Source organism: Eptesicus fuscus, chromosome 18, assembly GCF_027574615.1.
Source record: "Eptesicus fuscus isolate TK198812 chromosome 18, DD_ASM_mEF_20220401, whole genome shotgun sequence".
Taxonomy (NCBI): Eukaryota; Metazoa; Chordata; class Mammalia; order Chiroptera; family Vespertilionidae; genus Eptesicus; species Eptesicus fuscus.
The window spans coordinates 31,019,785-31,036,237 of NC_072490.1; the positions used below are offsets into that span (position 1 = coordinate 31,019,785).

General features: G+C 47.0%; 1 protein-coding gene across 1 annotated transcript; it reads right to left on the reverse strand.

Moving 5' to 3' along the window:
- Window positions 1-8,235: 8,235 nt before the first annotated feature.
- On the reverse strand, window positions 8,236-15,030 carry LOC129147162 (proline-rich protein 23C-like). Its single transcript, XM_054708149.1, has 3 exons — window positions 14,590-15,030; window positions 14,210-14,505; window positions 8,236-8,365 (listed from the first exon to the last, which is right to left on the reverse strand). Exons 1-3 carry the CDS (start codon window positions 15,028-15,030, stop codon window positions 8,236-8,238), a joined length of 867 nt encoding a protein of 288 aa, XP_054564124.1.
- Window positions 15,031-16,453: the final 1,423 nt, after the last annotated feature.

A 16,453-nucleotide genomic window follows, 5' to 3' on the forward strand; every position in this document is an offset into this window, starting at 1 on the left:
AGGCATGTGCCCTGACTGGGAATTGAATCGGCCACCTCTTGATTCCTTGGTCAATGTTCAACAGGTGAACCACACCAGCCGGACAGGGAGCATAGTTTAACATCCCCCTCCTGGCATTTAAACTAAGAGCCTATAATTTTAAAATAATTTGAGTATACACGTGAACCAATAAACAAGTTGTGAGCCACAGTATATCGCAGTGCAAGGGACAGGGGAGAACTCTGTCTCCAGAGTCAAACAGGCTTGAATTGCCACAACCAACTGTGTCACTGTGGGCAGCGTCATTGCCTAAACTCCCAGGACCTCATGAAGAGGGATCATCGTACTTGTCTCACGACATTGATGTGAGCATCTGTGTCTAAACCAGCGATTTGCAACCTTTTTCATCTCTTGGCACACATAAACTAATTACTAAAATCCTGCAGCTCACCCAAAAAATCTATTTTTTTTTTTTTTGCCAATCTGACAAAAAAAAAAATAGGTATAATTTTGATTCATGCACACCGAGTGGCTATTTGTTCTGTTGGCTGTTGTCATTTTTTAGATTTGACAATCTACGTGAAAAGAGGTCAGTGCCCCTGACTAAATAGTCAGGTATGACATGTTAAAAAATTTCTTGTGACACACCTGTTGAAAATCAATGGTCTAATTCCCCAGCAAAGATTCTGACACATAGCGGGTACTTACTAAGTGGTAGCTATTGTCATCTTTATTTGTTGGGCATGTCCTATGGCCCTAGTACTGTTCAACATTTTGGAGAGACAAGGGGATATCCAGGGAATAAAGGAGGGGAGGAGAAAGAGAGAGAGCGAGAGCCCATGGGAAGTAGGAGGAACTTTGATGCTGATGGAAATGACTCCTGGAATGATTTTTTGACAGATTTCTATGAGTGGTTACTGTGTATGGAGATTATAGTAAGTCCCACCTGTGACAGTCCCCCATTTGCAAGTTAGTATGTTCCTTTCCTAACAGGGAAGGAAACTGAAACTCAGAAATCTTCAGTGATTTTCCAAATGCCAAGACCTGTGCTATAGATGGAATGTTTTGTACCCCCCAATTTATATGCTGAAAATTTAATGCCCAATGGGATGGTATTAGGAAGTGGGGTCTTTAGGAGGTGTTAGGTCATGAGGGCAGAGCCCCTATGAATGGAATTAGTGCCCTTATAAAAGGGGACCTTCCACCCTGTGAGGGCACAGCGAGAAAGTTCAAACTATGAACCAGGAAATGGGTTCCCACCAGATACCAAAGCAGCTGGTGCCTTGATCTCAGACTTCCCAATTTCCAGAAATGTTTGTTGTTGTTAAGCTTCCCAGTTTATGGTATTTTGTTATAGCAGCCTGAATGGGCTAAGCCCATAAGAGGAGCTGGGACTGACACCAAAGTCTAGGCTCTCGGCCCGTAAGGGTCACAGATCCTCAATTCTGAGGTGAGGAGAGCCTTCCTCTTAAGTCAAGGTCTTGAAAGACAGGCGCCCAATCAGAGCTGCCAATTGCGATGCTTGGGAAACCCTTCCTGTCAAGGTGCTGTGTACAAGGCCAGGGAATGATTTCACCAGTTTGGGCCATCCCAGCTTTCTTGGTTCTAAATTAGTGATTCTCAACCTTGCACATGACATCCCCTGGGGAGCTTTGAAAAATTCACACCACTTGGGTCATCCAGACCAATTACGGTGTCTCTGGGTGGGGCTGGGCATCAGTGTCCTGTTAAGCGCCCTGTGGTTCCAAAGAGCATCCAGGCTTGAGGACCCCTACGAAGGGAAACCGCTGGTTTGCAGCTCTCCCTCCCTTCCCCTGAGGGGCCAGGGGTAGGGGCTGGGACCAGAGGAGGTTTTGAGGTAGAGATCAGTTGCGAGGCAGTAAAAGGGGAGAGATCAAAGGCTGAGAAGGAACGTGTGGCGTGTGGGCACGGAGGCTCAGGCAGGTTAAGTAAGTGGACTCACGGTGCACACACGGGAAGTGGCAGAGCTGGAAATCACACCACCCAAGTTGTGGCAAAATGACTGGAATCTCTTGTTCCTGGGGAGACTCCAAGGGTAGCTCAGTGGTAGAGGTCCCCAAGACCTAGTTTTGCATCTCATTCTCTTCTCAACCCATCCTTTCTACTCACGCAGCCTCATCCACACCCAGGGTTTCTTTCCATCATCACCTGACTCCCAAATGTCTATACTGCAGCGACTCATCTGACATCTCTGTTAGCTGATTCCGAGGCATCGAGGACTTGACGTGCCCAAGACTAAACTCATAACCACCTCCATCCCCGGGCTGGCCCTTTCGCAGGCTCCCAAGCCTGGTGAATGGCACAGGAATCGTGCTCAGCTCCTGCCTCGCTCACTGCCCAGGTGCATCACCAGCGCTCTCAGTCTAACCTTCGAGGTACCTGTCCATCCTCTCTATCTCCATTACTGCTCCTTTCGCCAAGTCACCATCATCTTTGGTAATTTACTCTTTTTATTTTTAATGTTTTGGTAATTTATTCTTGCTTACCTGATCATTTGATTTATGTCTGCCTCCGCCAGTCGCTTATACACTGTGTAAGGAGAGGGACTAGCTTTTTTGGTGACTTTTGTATCTTCAGCACCTAGTACCTTACCTGTGACTTAATAAACACTTGCTGATTCCTAAGTGAGTGAATAAATTCATTCCAAATATTTAATTCCTTCGGTGGGCTGTCGATATAATGACTTCTTCATTAGAGCTTGCTGCTTTTCAGGCTGAAATCAGGGATAATGTGCTCGGACGACTGTGCATTCCAGAAAGTCTAGGGGCAAAGAGGTCTTGTCTATGGAGGCTGAACAGAGGGTTTGAGGGGACCACATGCTCTGAAATGAGACGCAGCCACACAGTGGACACACACACACACACACACACACACACACACACACACACACGTATCCATCCTTTGGCAGCTCTTGCCTGCTTACTCCACAGACATTGCCTTTATTTGGAGAATTAATTATGAAATCAATCCCTCACTATTTCTCCAATAACGTAGTTAATAAAAAGGAAAGCTATTTTGATGGTGTCTGGTTTTCAGCTAAAAGGAGGGTCAAAACAGCAATTTTATCAGCTGCCCTTTGAAAGTGCTTCTCTTGGTCCCAGCAGTTCGCAGCGGGAAATACGATGATTCCAACCCCATTCCTGATACTGGCTCCTGCCCGAGGTGACAGATTGTGTTACTCTGGACCAGGACATCGGTGGGTAAACAGCAAGATCAAGTCAAGGGCACATCATGCTTGCTCTGTCATTAGAACATGGCCCACTCCTCCCTCCCATTGCACACACATACACACAGTCTGATCCGGTGAAATACAGGAAAAAAGGTGGGTCTCTGAGATTCTGGCAGAAATGAGCCATCGGAAGAAGTCCTGGTCCGTTGGTGCAAGCTCGTCTTTCAGAACCTCTCCTAAGATTCTCCAAGAAAACGATCCCAGCCTCACAGTGGCAACTCTGACTGTTGTCCTTGCCCCATATGGTTGGCAAGGCCCCTGAGGGCAGAGACCATGGTCTTTCCACTCCCCGACCTCACTGTCTGGGCCTTTATGGTGCTTAGGAGTTCCTTGGTGGCAGGACAGGTATGACTAAAAAGTTGTTAGAAATTCAGTACTGGATCAGGAAATTAAGTCTGCTTCCTGGACCTGCCACTTCCTGGATGAGAACTTGGGGCATGTTACTTAATGTCATTAAACCTCAGTTTTCTCATCTATAAGATGAGGACCAAAATAGTAGCTATGTTACTGGCATAAGGTTTTGTGAGGAGGGTTCAATCAGATAATGCATATAAAGCCCAATAAGTGCCAGTTGTGGAGCGAATGAGGGCGGGGTGCCCCTCCTTCTTGCGTCAGTGGGTCTGAGGAGATGCTGGCACCCACTGCAACCCACAGGAGGTGGGGTCTCCGGCCTCCTCAGGCCACCGCTCCTTTGGACTTAGTTTCCACTAAATAGAAAATAGTGACCACTGCCTTTTACGACCAAGGCCCAGATTTAGAACCGAATGTTTTACAGGCTAAATGTCACCAGGAGACACCAACAGATTGCAGTGTCCCTAGCCAGCAGCTTCCTTATTTACATACTAGAGGCCCGACGCACGAAATTCGTGCAAGGGGCTTGGCCCCTGCCGCTGTGGTGGCTGCGTTGGCCCCTGCCACCACAGCTGCCACCTCTGCCACAGCTCCCACCCCCCTCCCCCCACCCCCACTGCCGCTGCTTTGTCTGGAAGGTCTCCTGGAAGGACGTCCAGTCTAATTAGCATATTCTGCTTTTATTATTATAGATGTATCATAGATACAAGTAGTTGATTTTATTTTTCCTTTTACTAACTCTTGTAATTTAAATATGTTCTTAGTCCATCCAAGAAGCATTTAAAAGAAACTCATAAACTGTTCTTGGGCACCAAAGAGTAAAGAAGAGCACAATGCCTCACTGGCTCAGGTGGAAAACTCTAACCACTGAGCTTTTAAAAATACATTTTTATTGATTTCAGAGAGGAAGGGAGAGAGAGAGAGATAGAAACATCAATGATGAGAGAAACATTGATCAGCTGCCTCCTGCACGCCCCCCACTGGGATTGAGCAACAACCTGGGCATGTGCCCTTGACTGGAATCGAACCTCATTGCTCAGCACAGCCATGCCGGCCAGGCCACTGAGCTTTGATGCGCTCACAGTCCCTAACGAGGCCAGGAGAGCAGTGACCACCTCAGCAAGTGCTCTAAAGAATTTTTTTGTGTGTGCACAGTCCGGCCCTCCTGTCGCTGGTGTGAACACAGCTGGGGGACACCCCTTCTGACTGAGGAGCTGAGGGGGTGGCCTGGCTTGGAACAGCTCTGCCAATTTATAGCTACTTCTTAGGTTGCCACCTTGTGGCAGTCGCTCTGAGGTGAGTCTGCCTATGGGTACCCGACTTCCTAACTTTTCCAAAGACATGTTCCTCTCTCCCTTGAGATTTATTTTTTTTAAATATATTTTTATTGATTTCAGAGAGGAAGGGTGAGGGAGAGATAGAAACAGCAATGATGAGAGAGAATCAATGATCGGTTGCCTCCTTGCACACCCCCCCCCCCCCCCCACTGGGGATCGAGCCTACAACCAGGGCATGTGCTCTTTAACCCGAATCGAACCCGGGACTCTTCAGTCCCCAGGCTGACGCCAAACCAGCTCGGGCTTCCTTGTGATTTATATAGCACGTGCACACATTTGTATATGGGGCTCTGGGGTTCTAACTACAGCTGTGGGAAAAGGGAAATTAACAAGATGATCTCAGAATGGGACCTTCTCCAATTGGGACATCCAGGCCAGCCCTGGGTGGCAGGTGTCCAGGTGATACGTCCAGGCGGTGTGGTAGCAGGGCAATTACGAGCTACTATTTGTGGAGTGCCAGATACAGCTTAGCATTTCCTGTATTATTTCATTGAAAACTAACAACAGCCCGCTGAGCTAAGCCCTGCTCGCTCCTGATAGTACAGACGAAGAAACTAAAGTGCCCAGAGGTGAAGGCACCTCCAAAGGTTACGGAGTTAGTATGGTAGAGTTGGGACTCAAAATAAGGCCTTTCTGACCCCAAAACGTGTGCTCTAACCCTCCCACTTCGTGCAGTGGTGGGCTGGAGAGCCACAGAGCCCTGAGATCCTGTCCTGGCTTAGCCACTTGGGTTGTGTGAGCTGGTCTCAGTCACTTAACCTCTCCCACCACTGTCTCCCCTCTGCAAAGTGAAGCTTCCTCACAGGGTAATGGCAAGGATTAAATCGGGTAGTTGATGTAGTTAGCACAGTGCCCCGCACAGGTGGAGGCTCAGAAATGGGAGTTTCTTCCTTCCCGCTTCAGAAGGGGAGAAATATAAGGCGCCACTTCCCTATGGTTTCAGCCTCCTCTCCCTCCCCTGGACTCCACAGGACCCTTTGCACCAACACCAGAAGGTTTTTGATTCCAGACAGTTTGATCCATTTATCAGTTTTAATTGCCTTGGCTGCATGGGGAAGGCAGCACTGGACAGTGTAAATAGCCCGTGACTAGCGTTTTGGAGACCTTGGTTCTAGTCTAGTCCTGGGTCTGAGACTTGGGCAATTTCTGTCTTTTCTTGGGCTTCAATTTCCCCATCAATAAAAAGGAGGGTTTATCTATATGCAGGACCAGCGTGGACATGTAGGCCATGTGCAGCCACTCCCGGTCCCGCACCCACTGTAGACGTGACTAAGGAATTGCAGCATCTCTGTCCGTGAACCTGGACATGACTGCAGAGCCCTCCCCACACATAACGGGAATCACTGTTAAGTGATTAGAGTTGAAATGACAATGAAAACCTCTTGCATGTTCCTGGAACAGTTAGTTGTCTGCGAAGGGTCCTTCCAGCTCTGACTCTCCCGCTGGAGTCTTTGATGCTCGGAGGGGCAGTGCAAGTGCATGGGTGTGAAATGAGGGGGTGATTCTAACCCTAGCCATATCACCTCGCAGCTGTGCGATCTTGGGCAAGTTGCTTATACCCTCTGAGCCCTGGGTCTGAGATGTGGGCACGCTGACCTCACAGGTTTTCTCATCTGTAAAAAGGGGGTCCTCACACATGCTCTGGCTGTTGTCATTGTTCTGACACTGAAATCACTGTAGCCTCCCTGAAGGCAGGGCCTGGGTCCCTGTCAGCCCTGCACCCCCTGGGCCTAGAACAGGGTCTGGTCTGGAGCAGGCTCTCCATAAGTTTTGTTGAATTGAAGCACAGTCAAATACGAAACCTGAAGAAGTGGAAGAAGCTGCACTCAGCTGGAATGAACACATCTCTAGGGAAGTGGTTCTCAGCCTTTTTGGAGTGTAAGGCTGATCAGGGAGCCCTTTCAACATGCAGATTCCTGCACCCCACCACAGGGAGCTGGTCCAGGATGCCTGGGGAGGGACCCCGGAGTCTCCAGGTTCAAAAAGCTTTCCTGGGAATTCTGCTGCAGGTGGTCAGGCACCCACTGCGGATGGGGAGGCTCAGAGTGGAAGTTAAAATAAACAGGGAGGTCTCGGTTTGCGGCCAGTTGTTCTCCAGGAGTTGAGTTTCCACTTTGGAGTTCCCGGAGCCACTGCATCTGGGAGGGAGTCCGCCGGAAGAGCGGCTCCTTCCACCCCTCCGTGGCTGCCTGCAGGAGAGGCTTGATCCTCAGCTGACGGATGCTCTTAGGTTTCTGTGCTCTGACCTGCGAGGCCCACATGGAAAGCAGCCAGGTCAGGGGCATTTCCCCTTTTATCTCCAGTAAAATGGGAGTGTGGGGGGGATGCGGGTCTAGGTTGCCAGTGCTGCTCATCAGCAATTGTCCTGTGTGGAACACGGGTCACTCTCCCCAACTCCACCTACAGCCGTAGACCAGGAGCCTCCAGGAAGGGTAACCAGGAGGCACATTGGTTGAGGCTTAGCTGGGGTACTCTGGTTTCGGTGGTGGTGGTGGTGGTGGTGGTGTGTGTGTGTGTGTGTGTGTGTGTGTGTGTGAGAGAGAGAGATTTTTCTGATATTGGTTATCTACAGGTTCCCAGAACAACTGAGTGGGAAGTGAAAAACAGTCAGATACTTGGCATTTTTTTCCTGCATGTTGCTAAACATGGAGATCTTCTCAAACACCCACCTATTAGCTGGAAATTGAAAATTTCATCCATATGTTCCAGGGTGCGCTAATGCAGCTTGCATATAGATGACTGATTAAAACATATTTTTGGATTTTTTTTTTTTTACTTCAAAGTCATATTCGTCATTTATGGCATCATCATCATTCAGGCTGAATTCATGAATTATTAAGAGATAGTTGGATTTGTGAGCTCTTATTAAATATTCACGATAAATCCAGTTTAAAAAAAATTATAATTCTTTCCTTTTCTTCCCAGGACCTTTTCCCCACAGCTAGCAAGTTCTGTTAACTTCATGGGCTTCTTATAAGAATTAAACAAATTGTAATAATAATTTGTGCTTATAATAGTGCCTGGTAAATTCTCATAAGATGATGCCCAGTTTTCTTGAATACTACTGCCACTGCAGATACAATCCTGCCAGAGCAGCCCTCAGTGATCCCAAACCAAGAAGCAATGACCCGTCCTATAGACATTACATTCTCAGCCACTGAACTCACGCTTTAAGAGAGGAGACCTCTGTACCTTTTGCCACCTGGGACATGGCGGGCACGCTGAACTCACTTGCCTTTATAAGTAGAGCTCCCTGGGTGCAGCCTCATTTTACTCTGGGCTCCTGGGCTCAGGACTCAGAACATCAGCTGGTGATTGTCAGGCCACTGCATGGCCCCCAGCGAGTGCTTCTTCAGGCCTCTTCCTCTTTGCTTTTCGTGGTGCCCCCTTCCCATTCAGACAGTCAACTGTCTTCGCTTCAGGGAATCTTTTTTTTCTACTCTCCCTTCTGACTTGCTGTAGCCAATCTGTCAGGCCTAGGGACAAGCAAGATAGATCATGCTGTTAAACTTGGTGAAAAATAAGAGTAAATGTATCCCATGCCAGAGGCCTGCTTTTGCCTAATCCTAGGCCGTTAGTGATGTTCCGGAGAGTTATGATTGTCGTGCAAACATCTTCCAGAGAAGGGAGGTGTTACCTGGACATTTCACTCCTCTGGGACACAGAAGACCCTCTGAATCCAGTGTAAGGGCCAGCTATGCTCAGTCATCCCCGCCTGGTCAGAGACTCTAAGCAGGCGCCTGGCGTGGGCTCCCTGCTGCCCTAGCTTCCTCAGCCCGTCTCAGAAGTGAAACCAGATGGGCAGGGTGGGTAGTGAGGGAGACCCACAAGGAGACCCCAGGGAAAACTGAGCTCCTGGTCCCACCCACTGCCCCAAACTGCTTCTGAATTGGTTCATCCATGAACAACCCCCCAAATTCCTTTTATCTCCCAATCACCAAGAATCCGATCCTTTATTTAGTCCCAAAACTTGGAAACTAATCTTTTATTTATCTCTACTGTAATCCCACTTCAGGCTGTGTATGGAATACACTGCTTGGGAACAAACCTCTAGGATTTCAGAAGGACCCTCAGTCAGGGAAGCACAGGGGCTTAGGAGGGAAAGTAAAACCAGGGCCAGGATGTTTTGGTTCCATGTGTGAATTGGAGGAAGAATGTGGCTCATTTGGGCTTGTGTGATGGAGAATGAGCCACAGGCAAGCTCCCTAATCACCAGACCATAGGAGAGGGCAGGAAAACAGGCCGGCATGATGTCAGGCCCCAGAAGGGCAAGCTGGTTGAAACAATTTCCCAAGCTTCCTTTAAGGCTGCCGGCTCAGCCCTCAAACCAGGGCGAGGAACCACGGACACGCTGCTTGGAGTGTGCTGAGCGGTCCCAGACAGCTGTGGTCCCACCCCCTCTCGGTAGATCTGGGGCCAAACCGCATGGCCAATGTGGCAGGGGTTGGCCAGCCTACCGGCCAGGCCCCATCCATCCATCCTTAGCAGGCGACTTCCACCGGGGCCCTGAGGGCACTGCCTTGCCCCCAGAGGTTTCCGAATCACCATTCTTCTGTTCATTCTTGTATTCAACAGCTATTTCCTGAATGCCTACCATGTGCCAGGCATTACCCTGATGCCCAAACCAGACAGGGCTGGGGCTGGCCATTCCGTGGTCAGCAGGGCACTGTCCTGTGTTCACAAAGCTAACAGACCCTGTGGGAAAAAGCAACCAGACACTGAATAGTCATTTAACTAAAATTACGGTAGCAGGAGGGGGCGGGGCCACCCTGGGGGTTTGGGGGTCAGAGGCTAGTAATATGAGCAGGAGTTAGTAAGGTACAGAGTTGGGGCTGGGGGGGTCAAGAAGTGCCTTCACAAACTCCTCCACTCTCTTTGGCTTTTCTGCTTCTTCGTGCCTCCTTCCAAACCTTAGCTCCGGACGCGGTGCACTTAGCATGCATTCAAAACTCTGTTTCTAGAAACTGCCTCTGGCATCACCCCAGTACCAGCCAGCTAGTCTGTCCCTTCCCAATTCCCCTTTGGGGGAGGCAGCTGCCCCGTCTAGGTCCTTCTTTCTCCAGTTCACTCTCACGTACTCACACATCATTGGTTCACATGCCATGTCAGCTCAGTTATAGGGGGCTTTCCTAGCACTGCTGGCCCCACAGAGAAGGCAGCACACTTTGTTCACCTACTAGTCTTCTCTCCCTCAGAACTTCCTTTCTTCACTTCACTAATGTCCTCTCGGCCAGGGCCAGGCCTCGATCTGGTCCCTAGCTGAGCACTAAAGGGGAGCCTGAAAGAGGGTCCTAGGGGTGGGGGTCAGAGTAGGCTTCCTGAGAAGGTGACACCTGGGAGAGTCAGACGGAGGAGGAGTTGGTCAGGTGACACTGCCCCTCTTTCCCCTTCTTCTACCTTTCTTGCTCTTTTCCGTGCATTTTCCATTCTCTACTGTTACCTATCGTGAGTATTTCTGGGCTTCAGCCTCAAGAGATAGAGCTGGGAAGGCCCTTGGAGATCTAGTCTGACACCTGCCCATCTAACAGATGGGGACAGTGAGGTTCTAAGAGGGATTGATTGATTTGTGGGTATTGAACCATCCTTTCATCCCTGAAATAAATTCCACTTGATCATGGTGTATGGTCCTTTTATTGTATTGTTGAATTTGTTTGGTAATATTTTGCTGAGGATATTTGCATCTACGTTCATTAGGGATATAGGCCTGTAATTTTATTTTCTTGTGGCATCCTTGTCTGGTTTCGGTATCAGGGTAATGCCGGCCTCATAAAATGAGTTTGGAAGTGTCTCCTCTTCTTCTACTTTAGAAGACTTTGAGAACGATTTGTATTAATTCTTCTTTAAATGTTTGGTAGAATTCACCAGTGAAGCCATCTGGTTCTGGATTTTTGCTTGTTGGGAGGTTTTTGATTACCAACTCAATCTCCTTACTAGTAATTGGTCTCTTCAGATTTTCTGTTTTATCATGATTCAGTATTTGTAGGTTGTATGTTTCTAGGAATTTATCCTTTTCTTCTAGATTGTCCAATTCTTTTGGCTTATGGTTACTCATAGTGGTTTCTTATGATCCTTTGTATTTCTGTGGTATCAGTTGTAATGTCTCCTATTTCATTTCTGATTTTATTATTTAAGTCCTTTCTCTTTTCTTCTTGGTGAGTCTAGTTAAGGGTTTGCCAATTTTGTTTATCTTTTTTTTTTCTTTAAACAGCTCTTTGTTTCATTAATTTTCATCTAAGTATCATTTAAGTCTCTATTTCATTAATATCTGCTTTGGGGTTTATTTCATTCCTTTTACTAACTTTGGGCTTAGCCTGTTCTTCTTTTTCTGGTTCCTTGAAGTGTAAAGTGAGGTTGTTTACCTTAAATTTTTCTTGTTTCTTAATGTACTCACACTGAACTTCCCTCTTAGAACTGCTTTGTTTTCTTTGTTTTTTAAAAAATATATTTTTATTGATTTCAGAGAGGAAGGAAGAGGGAGAGAGAGATAGAAACATCAATGATGAGAGAGAATCATTGATCGGCTGCCTCCTGCACACCCCTTGCTGGGGATTGAGCCCATAACCTGGGCATGTGCCCTTGACTGGAATCGAACCCGGGACCCTTCAGTCCACAGGCCAATGCTCTATCCACTGAGCCAAACCGGCGAGGGCATGCTTTGTTTTCTTATTGTTGAGTTTTGGGAGTTACTTCTATAATTTTGGATAATAATTCTGTATCAGATATATATTTTACAAATATTTTCTCCCAGTCCGAGCTTGTCTTCTCATTTTCTTGATGGTTGGTATATATTTTAATCCTATCTTTGTTTTGTTTTTATCACCTTAAGACATTATTAATGTTTTAGCCAGCCATTATTATTCATTTAGATTTATTACTGACATATATACCAGTAGTACTTTGTTCTTATTTCTTACCCTACTTCTCAGAACTTCCACCTTGACATCAGTATTCTTCTGTTTGAAGTATATCATTTAGGATTTCCTTTAGAGAGGGTTTACTAGTGGCAAAGTCATTCAGTTTTATGTTTATTTAAAACTGTCTTTAGTTTATTGTCATGGTGGACTTTTGCACAGAACTGAATTGGCATTATAAATAGTAAAGGATGAATAATTCAATAATTGATTGTAATACTGAAAATTGTAAGCACAAATATCTATTATTAAATTAGTGAATAAAATATGGTATATCATATAATGGAAACTTAAATCTTTAGGAGAAATGAACCATATATATTTATAATTTACGATTCCAAAAATAAAGTTGAGGAAAAAAGTAAATTGAAGAATATGATGCCAGTTATGTAAAATTAATTGTCAATAAAACAACATAAATATTGATTATTTATATCTGGAAATAGTATATGTAGCATTCATATATTGACTAGAATGATACCCACCAAACTCATAACATGATGGGAATCCTCTGGCAACGGTGAGGAGGGGACAGGGAATGGGGACCAAAGGATATGATTATATTATCCGTAAAAAATTCTTTTCTTTATAGTGAAACCAACATTATGAAAATAGTACTAAGAAATAACACCCGAAAATTCTGGATGATGGGCTAATGAGCATGAAAAAATGCTCAATAATAAATTAGACTAAATATCCATGCTGTGAAGCTAAGTGCATCCTAGTGAGTAGCTGTTCTTCCTCCCATTCTGAGCGGGAATCAAAGGGAAGCCTAGACTGCCGTGATTAAGAATACCCATTGGATTGCTTGTTAAAGTGCAGGAGAATATGGCACTGTATATGCTTCTGTAACAAATCAATATCATAGCTTCCTCCTTTCATTAAATATTGTTTTTACTAACTTTATGTTCTAATTTTAGAAATATCCCCCAAAGTCCACGGCATCACACCTGTGTGTCATTTATTCATTTACTTCTTCAATATGCATTTATCTTGATTAACCAGGTCCAGGGAAAGGTGTTAGAAAAGCAAAAAGGAAGGGATAAAGAAAATTGGTGATCAGACTGTATCCAAATATTCAAGGCTTAGATAAATAATATTATAATCACTTCACTGCTAGTCATAATTGAAGGCAGGAATAAATGGAGATGGACATCAAGATAAAAAGAAATCCATATCATGAAAATGTGGTGGACAGTGTGATGCAGCACCAGGTTCTTCTTTAGTGAGAGTTCTTCCCACAGCTGCTAGGAGCGCTATGGACAGAAAGCCTTCAGCTGCCATCCCCTTTAGAAATGGTCTCAGCTGAAGAACGCTGCCTTGACCAGGACCAGGGCCCCTCCCTGGTGTCCCATGCTCAAGGACCGATGAATGAGGGAATTGGCCTATTTCAGCCTAACGTGGGACAACTCTGACCAGCCATTCTAACTCCAGAGCTCCCAACGAGGCGGGCTGCAGCTCTTACTGGACCAGTAGCACCTCAGCTTCTCCCTCTGACCACTGCCGTGTACTTTGCCTTCTTTTGCAAGGCTCTGCTTCTTTTTAAAAAAATATTTTATTGATTTTTTTACCGAGAGGAAGGGAGAGGGATAGAGAGTTAGAAACATCGATGAGAGAGAAACATCGATGAGAGAGAAACATCGATGGGAGAGAAACATCGATCAGCTGCCTCCTGCACACCCCCTGCTGGGGATGTGCCCGCAACCAAGGTACATGCCCTTGACCGGAATCGAACCTGGGACCCTTGAGTCCTGGGACCCTTGAGTCTGCAGGCCGACGCTCTATCCACTGAGCCAAACCGGTTAGGGCACAAGGCTCTTCTTAATAAATACTGTGCATGCAAAAAAAAAAAAAATGCTGATCAGAAGCTCCTCAGAGAACATTAGGGAAATACACAGATATGTTCATAACTACAAAAAGAAAAAAAAACAACCTGGAATGGAGAGAAAGGAGAGATGCATGGAGGAGGTGTTGGGGAAAAAAGATAAATTTGGGGAAAAAGGTGAGATGAGTTTGAGGCAACAGTAGGAGTGAAACGAGAATGGATTTGGCTGAAGGTGAAAGAGGTGGAAAAAGCAGCTCATGCAACAGAGACAAGGAACCTAAAAATCTACGGTTAGCTATATGTGGCTCTGCTAAAGGACCTTACAAGAATCTGCTTTTTAAAAATGTCCTTGCCTGCTACGGATCAAGGCATTTTACTAAAAAAACTAACAAAACCAACAAAAACCGCAGCTGCCCACTGTCTATGAATGAAGATGCTCCATCTCTGAGTAGCGCTAAGAGCTTACATCCAGCCTTGGTAGATCACTAGCGCCAGAGTCCGGTGGCCAGGAATTGTGGGCAGTTCATCCCTGGAACAGGCCTCTCCCCGCTGGCGCGCAGGCCCCAGAGGGCGCCGGGGGCGCACCTGAGGACCTGGACTGGGGGACGGAGGTAGAGGTTGGAGTGGTGAGCTGGGGAAGCGCTCCCAAAGGTGGAAGTCCAGGTTGTAGTAGGGACCAGGCGGGCGTCTCTCTGGACTAGGCGTGGGGGCCCGAGGCCATGGCGCTCTGATGGGGCCGTGCGGGTGGGTCCCTAACCCCGTTCCAGCGACTGAGCCGGCTGCAGCGACCATCCAAGGAGTCAGGAACCCGGGGGCCGCGTCCTCGTCGTAGGCCTCTTCTGGGACGGCGATCTCTGGGTCGGCGATCTCGGGGTCGGCGATCTCTGGGTCGGCGAACTCGGGGACGGCGATCTCTGGGTCGGCGATATCGGGGACGGCGATCTCTGGGACAAATGCGCAGAAGAATCCCTGCTGGATGGCGACGCCTCCCCCGGGAGCATCCAGGAGAGCGCCGGGTTCCAGGCCGACGGGCGAGTGCGCCCCGGTTCCCGAGCCCAAGAGGGCCTCGGGCACCAGCACGAGGGTGTGCCCTCCCAGACACACTTGCAGGACCGACGTGGGCTCGGGCTCCAGCACCAGGTCGACGCCGTCCAGAGGCAGCTGCAGGGCGCAGCCCGCAGCCAGGACCACCACGGAGGTGAGCGCGTCGGCGGCCCGGGACTCGGCCTCGGCCGGGCCTGGCAGGCTGGGCGCCATTCCGTGTTCAGGGCCCGCGGGCTCCTCAGTTCGGCGGCGCTTGGCGGGGCCGGGTCCTCCGGATTGCGGTTCCCACCAGGGCGCAGCATAGAAGCCGGGGCTGAGGAGGCGTCTGCCCATCATCTGAGCGGCGCTGCGGGCGGTGCTCCTGGGGCCTGGCAGAGGGCGAGTGTCCCCCAGCGACGGCGACGGGTGAGACAAGCTGGGGGCGGGCTGGGTGAAGGGTCGGGCATCGCCGAGCGAGTCCTGGGAACTCGGGTGGTGCCTCCCGGGGGGTGGGGGCCCGCAGACCCAGATTCTAGGAGAGCCCTGCGGGGCTTAGGTCTTGCCCTCCAGCCGCACTGAGTGACAGGTCAGGTGACCTGCCTCTCACTATAAGCCCCGCCTCCTGGCACTTCAAACAACACGTTGAAAATGGAACATCTTATTTTTCCCCCCTATATCTGCTCAAGGTCCTGCCAATCTCAGAAAATAATAGTTCCATCCTTTTTGTGCTCAGGCCCCAAACTCTTCACTTATCCTTGACTCTCTCACACCTTTCACAAGAAATCCTGTTTTCTCTATCTTCAAAATACATCCAACTACGTGCAGCTTCATATCACTCCTCTTGCTACTACTTTGATGTAAGGCAGCATTATGTATTGGGTGAATTATTGCACTCCATGAAGGCAGTGACTTTTAAATGTTTTTTTCTTGCCTGTATTCTTGGAGTTTGGAAAAAGTGCCTGGTACGTAGTAGGCACTTGATACATATTTGTTAAATATGGCAGCTTTAGAAAAGAACTAATGATAAAGTACAGCATAGGGAATATAGTCAATAATATTGTAATAAGTATGTTGGTGCCAGGTGGGTACTGGACTTATCAGTGTGATTGTAAGGTACATAAATGTCTAATTGCTATATTGTACACCTGAACTAATAGGTCAGCTGTAACTAAAAAAGGAACTAAAAAACACTTCTAGGGATTAAATATGGAAACATGGAAGCAAGAAATACAATGAATAGGTTAAACAAAAGTTTAGACAGAATTGAAACTGGAAATACTGAATGAACTAGAAATAGTATGCATGAAGCTAAGAAGGTTAAAAACATATGAAATAAAAAAAGCAAACTAAAAGATATTATCAGAGAGAAAGCAGTTTTACTACATGACTATTGGAGATGGAAAGGCAGAACATTAAGAATAGGGAATCAGTATTACTCAGAGATAATGAATAAGAATTCTTCAGATGGGATTATAGAGAAAAATCATTTGTTCATTCAAATCCGACACATACTATTTAATTTCGTAAAATTTCCTTCTCTCCTCTGAGCTTCACCAATGAGGACTGACTAAACTAATTTTTAAGGACTCAATGTAATACAAGTAAGATAGAAAGTTTGAATACAAAAAGTTAACCTTATGATAAATTTTTACTAGTATTATTAAATACCACAGCCTGATCTCTAACAAAAAACTGCAGTTTCACTTGAGTATTTTAAAAGCTTTTTTATTAAAAAAAAAATTCAAGAACCATTGCATAAGGAGTGGTCAGAGATGGG

What these genes read in the sequence shown, in the direction of transcription:
- LOC129147162 (XM_054708149.1), bottom strand. Translation starts at nt 15,030, where the DNA reads ATGGGCAGACGCCTCCTCAGCCCCGGCTTCTATGCTGCGCCCTGGTGG. An exon ending in CATTTGTCCCAGAGATCGCC is followed by an intron (nt 14,506 to 14,589) that starts GTCCCCGATATC and finishes GCCGACCCAGAG; the next exon opens with ATCGCCGTCCCAGAAGAGGC. An exon ending in CGGCGCCCTCTGGGGCCTGC is followed by an intron (nt 8,366 to 14,209) that starts GCGCCAGCGGGG and finishes ACAGCAAGTCAG; the next exon opens with AAGGGAGAGTAGAAAAAAAA.